The 11,059-nt window shown below is 46.6% G+C and overlaps 1 protein-coding gene across 1 annotated transcript; it reads right to left on the reverse strand.

Annotated features, from left to right (window-relative positions):
- Positions 1-448: 448 nt before the first annotated feature.
- On the reverse strand, positions 449-10,208 carry SDR42E1 (short chain dehydrogenase/reductase family 42E, member 1). The gene is made up of 3 exons (XM_024735689.1): positions 10,106-10,208; positions 2,272-2,364; positions 449-1,700 (listed from the first exon to the last, which is right to left on the reverse strand). Exons 2-3 carry the CDS (start codon positions 2,337-2,339, stop codon positions 587-589), a joined length of 1,182 nt encoding a protein of 393 aa, XP_024591457.1. The 5' UTR covers positions 2,340-2,364; positions 10,106-10,208; the 3' UTR covers positions 449-586.
- Positions 10,209-11,059: the final 851 nt, after the last annotated feature.

Below are 11,059 nucleotides of genomic sequence, written 5' to 3' on the forward strand. Positions count from 1 at the left end.
TATCCCCATATCTCTTCCCTCTTTCCCTTCTATTTCTCCCTTCATGATTTGTGCAAGGAGGTAGGAAATGAAGACTTACTCCAAGAATCTATTCTTAAGCAGCGATTTGGAGATCCAAAATCTGACACCAGGTATCTATCTATCTGTCTATCTATTTTTCAAACCTGTGTGGTTTTTTTTCCTATGAATTTATTTATTTATTTTTGCTGTGTTGGGTCTTCGTTGCTGTGCGCAGGCTTTCTCTAGCTGCTGCGAGCGGGGGCTGCTCTTTGTTGCAGTGTGCGGGCTTCTCACTGTGGTGGCTTCTCTTGATGCGGAGCACGGGCTCTAGGCGCAGGGGCTTCAGTAGTTGTGGCACGCGGGCTCAGCAGTTGTGGCTCGAGGGCTCTAGAGCGCAGGCTCAGTAGTTGTGGCGCACGGGCTTAGTTGCTCCGCGGCATGTGGGATATTCCTGGACCAGGGCTTGAACCCATGTCCCCTGCATTGGCAGGCGGATTCTTTACCACTGTGCCACCAAGTCCGAAACCTGTGCTTCTTGAAAACCATCTCAGCAAGTGTGATCAGTTCTTTATTTCTAGTTCCTCCTTCACACTGACAGAATCACAGAAGGCGGCAGCCATGCGAGAACGGCTATAACCAAGAGTACGACCAACAGCCCATCCCAAACAAGACACTCAGAGTCACGACTTCCAGGACTTCTGCCATGACCATGGGCTTTAAACCATTCTACTACTTCCTGGAGGTCAAATGGCTGAGCCTCATAACCTAGCTCCTTCTTGGCTTTCTCTAGGCTAAAGTAATGTGTGACGCCGGTTTTGTAAACTTCGGTGCGGGTGAGGAAGGGCTGGAAGTTGTACAGTCGACCCAGAATGAAGTGGGCCGTCTCGGTTAGGAAAGCAAAGTAGTAGATGAGAGTCAAGGGCAGGCGGATGGATGGGAACTTGTAGCCCAGGCCCTCAACCAAAGGCCGGAAGAACTCAAAGTTGTTCACAGGTCTGCCATCTGAGATGAAGTAGGGCTGCCCAGAGGCAATGTGGCCCTTGTCAGCTTTCAGGGCCACTGAAGCCAGAATGTGAGCCTGCACCAAGTTATCCACATGGACAAATTCAACCAGACTCTTGGGGTCTCCGTACACAAACTTGAACAGGCCCTTCTCAATGTAGCTTACTATCCTGGGGAGGTGCCTCTGTTCTCCAGGCCCATAGATGCCAGCCGGCCTCAGAGCACAGGTTCTCAAGACCCCATCACTCCTTTCCAGGGCTGTACCATTGGCCTCCAGCACCTTCTTCTCTGCAACAGATTTGGTCCGAGAGTAGTGATCAGGATGGAGGTGAAGAGGTAGGTAAGGCAGAGATTCATCTCCATTTCTGATAACTTGACCTCCGAAGATGACATTGAAGGTGCTCGTATAAACTAACCTTGGCACCCCTCGCCTCCTGCAAGCCTGGAGGATGTTGTCTGTGCCCCCCACGTTCACTTCTTCAATCAGGTTTCGATTCAGTTGCTCGCGCCCTGACATACCGTAAGAGGCAATATGGAACACACAAGCAACATCCACATCCTGGAAGGCTTTCTCTATGTCAGAGAGGTGGCGGATGTCTCCGTGGATAAACTTGATTCCTTCTGGAATGGTTTGAGCAGGGCTGCTGATGTCAAACAGAATCACACGGACTCCCTTCTGGTTCAGAGCACAGCCTAGGCTGAAACAAGCAAGAGTAAAAGTTAGATCAAATCACTATTAAGCTGTGCCTAGGAAAAGTGTGTAAAATAATTTTCCCAGTCTTCTTGGCTTATCCTGAGCTCCTCACTTCACATGTTCACTGGTACAAGTCTTACTTATGCAAATATCCAAAAATGAGAATCTTCACATTCACTTAAATTAAAATGAGAGAGGCTTTATCTTCAAAGACGGCGATGTCTACATGTTACATTCCCCCACCCCCCCATTCTAGGACCCACCATCTATTCTTCAGAATATTTATGAATGATAAGGTAATTGTGAAAAAACAGCGATTATGTTAAATTGTTTTCGGTGGTATGCATATCTCCCCTCCTGAATTCAATGGCTTTATAAAGAATTTTTCTTAACGCAGCATGTACCTGTAGTTCTCCATTTCAGTATCTGAGCCGTGGGCAACACGGTTCATTCCTGGTTTAACACTATACAAACAAGTAAAAGTCTACATTGCATTAGTGTGAGCTGAAAGCTATACTTTTCCCAGCAACTACCAATAAAATAATTCCATGGACATATTTTGCAGAGGCACTGACCGGAAGCCAAAATAGCCACCTCCTCCCGTAACGAGGACTGTTTCCTTCAGAGAGTTTTGGGAATCCATATATGGCAGTCAAGGATAACTGGACCTATAAGAAAGCAGTATGCATCACTGTTACTGATCCAGACGCAAATGTGATTGTCCCTCATTTGGGGTTAACAAAAACAAAAAGGCAATACGCTCGAGTAGAAAGAAAAGCTAAGACCTGGGTTCCCGTCATGGCTTTGTGACATTAACCAGCTCCTCCCCACACCCCTCCTTTCTCTTCTTGGGCTTCACATTTCTACCTATGAATCATGGGAACAGTAATATCTGCCCTGACTGCCTGGCAAGGTCAATGTGAAGGTTAAATAAGATAACGTACATGGGAGTGCTTTGAAAACCACAAAGCACTCTCCAAATGTAAGGCATTTATTCTGAATCCTCGGAAAACATTAGAGCCTTTTGGAAAAGAAGTCGTTCACATTTGGTAGGGAGAGGCATTTTTCCCACACACCAGAAAAAAATCCAGGACAGAACTTTAAAGCAATTTCCAACATCTTTGTTTTTAAACAGCACACTACAGCACAGTTTAATACTGGTGTTTTGGGACTTCCCTTGTGGTGCCATGGTTAAGAATCCTCCTGCCAATGCAGGGGACATGGGTTCAAGCCCTGGCCCGGGAAGATCGCACATGCCACGGAGCAACTAAGCCCGTGCGCCACAACTACTGAGCCAAGTACAGCATGTGCTCAATACCTATGGGGGTCTTGCTTCTCCCTCCCTCTGCTTCTATGCTAAAATAATAATTATTTTTATATTTTTATTATTTTCTCAAGGCTCCAAGAGCCCTTTCTCTCAAAAACAAGACAGAACAAGCAAAAAGCGGGCCACTCAACTCTTTCCACTTAAGAAGAAATGGAACAGGAGGCATGCGGGTCCTCAAATGTGTTGGGAATACATATACACACACACACACACACACTCACTCAAGTCACTTGAGACACTCAGCGGTGCGGTTAGACAGGGAGAGTGCAAGCAACCAAGAGCCCTATCACTTGGACAAGCTCATCCCTCTGTGTCTGTTGCTGCATCTAAAAAGTGGAGCTAATGATAAGCTCACAGGCTTATGGAGACCAAATGGGGTAGTGTATGAAAAATGCCTGACATAGTGCAGGTGCTCCGCGGATGTCACTTCTTGAATTTCCTTTTCTTCAGGCTCTACAGTCTGGGGATTTGACTTTTCTCTTACATTCCCACATACCATGATTAGGTCTCTCAAAAGCACAGGGTTACAAAAAGTTTGTTGGGTTCTTCTGGAAAACTCTACTAAGGAGATCTGAGTGCCAGGAAAGCCAATCAGATCACTCATGCAGAAACCAGTTGGTGTGACAGCTGAAGACAAGATTCAGCAAGTGACTGTCTCAGTGGCTTGAGGGTATGCAGAAGACTGAGAAATATTAGGAAAACTGAGCAAAATGATGTGGAGGATGGCTGATGGAGTCCCAAGGTTTGACAAACCAATTGCCACTGCTGTGCTTACAAGAAAATCTGTAAAGAATGAACGTCCCGGCGTCCCTTTAATATACCCAACAGTGACCTTATGTTTCTATTATTTTCGGAGTGCAGAACACTCCCACTTGGATTTGGAGTAGCCATAAAACTTGCTGTAGTCAAGTCTATCATTTAACGTCATCACGTGACTTTGTTAACAGATGCTGCTTCCAAACACAAAAGATGTCAGTCGCTGACATTTCAACCCAGACTTCTTACTGCACCATCACGACCTGGTGGCAACCTCCTTCTCTGACTTCAGCTCACTCTTCCACCACTGGTACTCTACCCTCCAGCCACCTGAACTTTTCCCCGTTTTTGAAGATGCCAAGCTCATCTGTGCCCTGAGGTCTACACACACTTTTTTTTTTTTTTTTTTTTTTTTTGCGGTACGCGGGCCTCTCACTGTTGTGGCCTCTCCCGTTGCGGAGCACAGCCTCCGGACGCGCAGGCTCAGCGGCCATGGCTCACGGGCCCAGCCGCTCCGCGGCACATGGGATCTTCCCGGACCGGGGCACGAACCCGTGTCCCCTGCATCGGCAGGCGGACTCTCAACCACTAAGCCACCAGGGAAGTCCCTACACACACTTCTTGCTTCACCTGTGGTGAACCACCTCTGCACCAGATCTTCGCCTGGCTGCATCCTTCTCAATATTTAGGTCTGCTCAAGGGCCACTTACTCAACGCAAAGAGGTGTTTCTGATCACCCCTTCTTGAAGAGCTCTCCCTTATCTAAACGCTGCTCTGTTTTCTCCATCGCACATTTCACTATCTAAATTTATTTGTTTCCTTTTTGACTACCGATCTCCTTCCAACAGAACGTAGGTGCCATGAGAACCGAGACCTTCAGCCTTTCTCACTGGCATGTTCCCACCAGAACCTCAGAGACAGTAGGTACTCACAAGCATTTGTTGCTTATGGATGATTTTGAACACTGTGAAATAATACACGCAATTGAGTAAAATGATGATGGGCACAAATTATGCAGGGCACTGCAGTGTCTAAGAGTCGTTACTATGTATGCCAATCAATGTTGCCATTTTAATTTAACATCTCTTAAAAATAAAAGTTCTGGCGTGAAAATGACATAAAGCAAAATGAGACAGAATTCCTGCATTCTGGAGCTTATGCTGGAGGAGAGAAGCTTCTACAAATACCTAAAGTACATGGCAAAAAGGAGAAACCAAGATTACTGCAATGTTGGTATAAACCAGGTGCCGTGGGGGCACCGAGGTCGAAGGGAGATGGGATACGTTGATTCTGAAGGGCAGGTCCGAGAAGACCTCACTGAAGAGTAAGCACTAGAGCGGACCGGGGACAACGGGAGGACACAGGCAGGCTGAGGCTAGGCAGAGGGCTACTACAGCCTGAGGGGGCAAAACACATGAACAGAAGAGCAACAGGGCGGGCTTGTGTTGGGCAACCGATACGGGGCGTGCAAACTGAAGCCGAAGTGTGTGGCTGGTGATTTAGGGCGGAAAGATGGCTGGAGTCGGCTTGGAGACAGCTTGGCATCCCCTTTGGGGGAGCCTGAACTCTATTCTATAGACCAGGGGTTCCCTATTCTATAGACCGGTCCATGGCCTGTTAGGAACCGGGCCGCACTGCAGGAGGTGAGCGGCGGGCGGGCGGGCGAAGCTTTATCTGCGGCTCCCCATCGCCCGCGTTACCGCCTGAACCATCGCCCCCGCCCCCGGCCCCAGCCCCCAGTCCGTGGAAGAATGGTCTTCCACGAAACCGGTCCCTGGTGCCAAAAAGGCTGGGGACCGCTGCTCTAGACAACAGAGGGTCTTTGTACGTTTACGGAACATCGGGCTCACTTTGGTCCTTGTGAAAGATTAAGCGTTCCCTGGAGGAGGAAAGAGTCTAGGCAAGGGCCGATGAGGGTGAAATGCCAGGGTGCTCAACTGAAATTAGGATGAGGTGGCGGCAACAGGCGGGGCCCGGGTGAAGTGTGAGGAAGGTGATGTCATTAACCGAAACAGCCCACACGGGTTTTAAAAGTGCTCTGTTTGGTTAACAGGGTTTTCGTTAAGAGGATGCCAGATAAAAAAGGTTAACATATTCTTAGCATCTCCACAAGAATTCCTCTGTAAGGAAATCAGAAAATGGACAAGGCCTCAAAGGGTCCAGTTAAAAATTTTCCAACAGAAATTCTTCCTAATCTTTCATTGTCCTTTGTTTTTTAAAACTGCACATTCCAGTCCAGTCATAAGACCACAGGTCAGTCGTGGCTCATGTGCCCATTAATCACGCCAGGAATGTACAAGTTCAAATTATCAATGCTTCAGGGTACGGGTCAGGCCTATTCATGCTACTCCTCATTACCTTCCAACTCGTTCCAGAATGATCTGGGGCAAGAACCGGTGTAACTGACCTGATCTGCAGGGTCAGACGCGTGGTGACGAGTAAGGAAAACGTAATCGTTTCACAAGACAAACAGCAATGAAAGAAGCCTGCAACCTTCGCAGATGACCAGCCGTTAACAAACGGTATCACCCAGAGGCCAACTACTCCTTTCTTGGTTCCCTGCGTCAACGAGCACAGAAAAATCGCTGCAAACACATTTTGCAGGCAACCAAAAGAAATTCTCACGAACGCTAAGCCAGCGGGGAGAAGGAGAGTGTACACAGTTTTCTCTTAATCAGCTGCCTGATTTTTCATATTTCATGGCTTCTGTTTTATTAGTTTCCACCTGATTCCTTCTAGGGCTGGGTACTCAGACCAGTGTTTATCATCTCAGTTTCTTTAAGGCTCTTCCAGAACGTGGCTTTGTTAAGTAGTTGCTTCCCTCTGGGTGGGGGGAGGGTCACATGTGATCTGAGCCATCATCTTAGCAGATACAGGTTAAGGTTAAGTACACGATCCAAAAAAAGGAATCTTAATTACAAACAAGAAAAAATGAAATTTAAAATCTGCCTGACCCCTTGATAATACTAAGATAGAACGAGGGTAATAAAATTGACATCTCACAGGGAAATTATGAGAAGAAACTCATAAAAATGACTGGGAGTACTTTAGATTTACAAAGACCTAATTAACTGCGAAGGATCAGTAATAAGAACCTTAACTTAATGCACACAGTTCCTTCATCTCCAGGGTTCAACAGGACGATGCCACTAACTCTCTGGTATTATAATGCAATATACAAACCTAGGTGCCACTAGAGTACGGAACAGAGAGCAGAATTGAAGATGGCTTTCATAAAAACAAAAATTCACTGTATTTACTTTAAGGGAGATAAAAATATCTCCAGGTAGTTTAACCCTTTGATGGTGTGTTTTAAATTACTGCCCAAGTACTGACCAGAGGCAAAAGGTAACTGTGTTCTTACTGGATTGAGACCAGGAAAGTATATTGAGACTAGAGGGCTTAGAAATGGTGCTGTTGAAATTCCATATGTGATCTGAAAGTTATTTGTGTTCAATACAAAGCAGTCAAGGCCATAAAGATGAAGACGTTAGAAACAATAAGGAGAGTCACCCTGATACAGGTAAAAGGATGTGAGGTGCAAAACCTAAAAGGCCAAACGCATTTGGGAAGAAAACTAAGGGCACAGCATTAAGCGGAAAGTTGATATACTCATGACAAACAGTGGTATTTGCACACACAGTTTTGAATACAACTGACGGTGGGCAGGGAAGCTAATTCTCATCACCTTATCTTCTCATCCATACCCACTCAAACTCCTTTTGCCTAGATATTTGCTGCACAAAAGATCCTTGCAATTATTCATGATGCTTATGATAAAAGTAATTACATAATTTTATAATTGGTATTGCCCACCTGCTTCCCAAACTACCACATAAACTCCATACAGGCCTAGGCCACCTCCCCAGGAATGTCTGCAGGAACGAGGAGTATTTGGTGGATCACACACCCGGTAAATCCAAATGCAGGGAATGCTCTGCAAACTTTTCAAATGCCCTTTTCTGCTGTACCTGCAAGTACTACACTTGTGCTTCCTCCCCTCTAGGTCAGCATGCCTGCCACTTCAACACATCAAAGTACTGTCATCTGGCATTTATTAAGCACGTACTGTGTGCCAGGCATCATGCTAGGCCTTCCCCACAAATCATTTCCACTTGACGCACCTAACAACCCTCTGAGGCGAGTACTAATTGCTTAATCCCATTTACTGCAGCTAGTAGATGGGGGAGCAGGGAGCTGTACCTACTGGAACCCAGGTGCATCTGACTCCACAGCTTACTCCTCAACCACAACAAGCACTCGGGGCTGTGCAGAGTCCCTGACCTGAAGCAGCCAAGTCAGTGCTGACCAGAGTCCTGTAGGGGCTTTAACAGCTAACATATTCTGCAACCTGATAGGGGTTCTTCCAATTTCCAGCGGGGAGGTAGGAGGTGCCCCATCCCCTCCCATGAGGTAGAGTTTGGAGGCAGGGTTAAGCTTCCTAGGTTAGAAATCAGAAAATCTGGGTCCTAGACTTGGTTCTCCCACCAATTCCCTGTGTGACCCTGGCAAAGTCACTGAACCTCTCTGATCCTGTTTCCTCCTTGCTAAAATGAAAATAACAACTATGGCTACATTTATTAGTTATTATGGGCTAGGTGCTTTAAGGTTTACCACTGAAGCCTCAGGACAATCTTCTGAGGTAGTTATTATCCTCAGCTTTTCAGATATGAGGAGAAGGCTTAGAGGTTAAGAACCTTGCCTACGCATAAATATATCCAAAGTAAATGAAATCACTATCTGGAAAAGGTACCTGCACCCCCATATTCACTGCAGCATTATTCACAATTGCTAAGTCACAGAAACAACCTAAGTGCCCATTAATGGATGAATGGATAAAGGAAATGTGGTGTGTGTGTGTGTGTGTGTGTATATACATACATACATACACACACACACACACTGAAATATTATTCAGCCATTGAAAAGGGAAGGAAATCCTACCATTAGTGACAACACAAATGGACCTTGAGGGCACTGTGCTAAGTGAAATAAGTCAAAGACAAATACTGCATGATATCATTTATACAAAGAACCTTAAAAAAGCTGAATTTTAGAAACAGAGAGCAGCCAGGGGCTGCGGGATGGGGAAAATGAGGAAATGTTGGTCAAAGTGTCTAAGAATTAAGTTCTGGGGATCTAACATACAGCATGGGGACCATATTTAATGATACTGTATTACATGCTTGAAAGTTGCTAAAGGAGTAGATCTTTAAAGTTTTCACCATACACACAAAAAAACCGTAATTCTGTGAGGTGATGGAGATGTTAACTAACCTTATTGTGGTTATTATTTCACGATATATAGGCATAACAAGTCATCACACTGTACACCTTAAAATTACACAATGTTATACGTCAATTATATCCTAGTAAAGTTGGAAAAAAATCTTTTAAAAACAAACAAACAAACTGGTCCACAAATTATGCAGGTGTCAGTGGCTGAGCTGGACCTAGGACTTGAAGCCAGGTCTGTAGGAGTCCCCAGCTGGCTTGGGACAATGCAGTGTTGTGCAGTTCCCACGTTCATAATTTCTGTCACACCTGGTATCTCTGGTACTATGTCTTCCCTATTGTGTTTCATTTAAAACTACTTATCTTTTAACAATAAATACGTTCATTTTAAATGGTAACCTTACATGGCCACTTAAATGGAAAACCACAATCATTTGTCATCAAGAGAAGGTAATCTTTACCCTCAGAGTGCGATGAAAATTAAAAATGTGAATCAAGTCTAGCTCGATACAGATGCTTGTTGAAAGCTCTGAGCTTGGGGCCCAGATATCTTTTTAAAAAAGAAAGAAAACGAGGGCTTCCTTGGTGGCGCAGTGGTTGAGAATCCACCTGCCGATGCAGGGGATACGGGTTCGTGCCCCGGTCCCGGAAGATCCCACATGCCGCGGAGCGGCTGGGCCCGTGAGCCATGGCCGCTGAGCCTGCGCGTCCGGAGCCTGTGCTCCGCAACGGGACAGGCCACAACAGTGAGAGGCCCGCGTACCGCAAAAAAAAAAAAGAAAAAGAAAAAAGAAAACGAGAAAAAGAAGCTAGCCTGTGCTTGAGACCTTCGCGACATTCTAGAAAGCCACGCTGAGCCCCACTCCTTGGAATCCGAGAGAAGTAAAAAGGGGAGGACTTCGGTCATCATCACTCACGACCGCGCCCCGTACCAGAAGCCAGTGGGCTCGTCCCACCTGGGCTGCCACCCGGCGCAGGTACGGGCGGGGTCGCCGTCCGCGGGCCCCGACGCCCGTACGAGCCTGAGCGCCCCCGCCAGCCGAGCCCAGGTCCCCGCGGAGGAGCTGCCCCACCTCCCCAGGCCCACTCACAGTAGCAGAAAACGATAGCGACGCCGGGTCTGCTCGAGAACTTGCAAGCCAGGCGTATCACGATCGCCGGAGCCGTCAGACCGGCCACCTGGCTCCACTTCCGGGCCTCTCTAGGAAGCGCGGAGGTCTTGGCATCTCTATGATGTGCAGGTTGCTCGTCCACCGTCATCTATGCATCATGCTCACTACATGAGTCTCCCCGACGTGTCCAACCCATGTGTTCCCGCTTCGCGGGAGCCCTTTCAGGGCACATCTACTGCTGTAACTACCTCCAATGCCTTTAGACTTGCACCTCCGTCTTTGTGCACCCCCAACGCTGAGCACAGGCAGTGCCTGATAAATAGGAGGGGCTCAGCTCAACCAGTTATTGCTTGTATGGATGAATGGATGGGTGGATGGATGAGGCTCTCCAGACTCCAGAATATTCACTCTTCAGGTATCTTTTAAAATCTCTATCTCTGAGTTTCCATGTTTTCCCTATTTTTACAGTTCCATTTCTGATCACTGAGCAGGCAATGATGCTAAGACTAACCTTTGCTGCTGAAGGAACCAAAGACTTAAAAACGATGCAGAAAGGAACGTTGGCATCCACCTTCAGAGGTCACCCGGAGAGGCCAATATTTTGTCTCCTTGTCAGGAGTCTGGTTCTATGGAAAGTCGCAGGCACTGTGTACACACACACACACACACACACACACACACACACACACACACACGAATTGACCCCTGGCTGGGAAGGATCTCATTTTGGTGGCTCAAAGGATGGGAGTTTGACTTCATACGCTTCTCTTGCCACATGCAGACTCAAAGAAGCTCATATGAAGTAAGTCATTTACTGCTAAATATTCACTGGGACCACAAAGTCACAAGGAAAACCTCAAGCCCTGGAATATAAAAATTGATGAAGGCCATGTGAAGAAAGCTAAGTCCCCAGCATCGGCATCTCTAATCTTT

Source organism: Neophocaena asiaeorientalis, unplaced genomic scaffold (assembly GCF_003031525.2).
Source record: "Neophocaena asiaeorientalis asiaeorientalis breed wild unplaced genomic scaffold, Neophocaena_asiaeorientalis_V1.1 scaffold40, whole genome shotgun sequence".
NCBI classification, from domain to species: domain Eukaryota; kingdom Metazoa; phylum Chordata; class Mammalia; order Artiodactyla; family Phocoenidae; genus Neophocaena; species Neophocaena asiaeorientalis.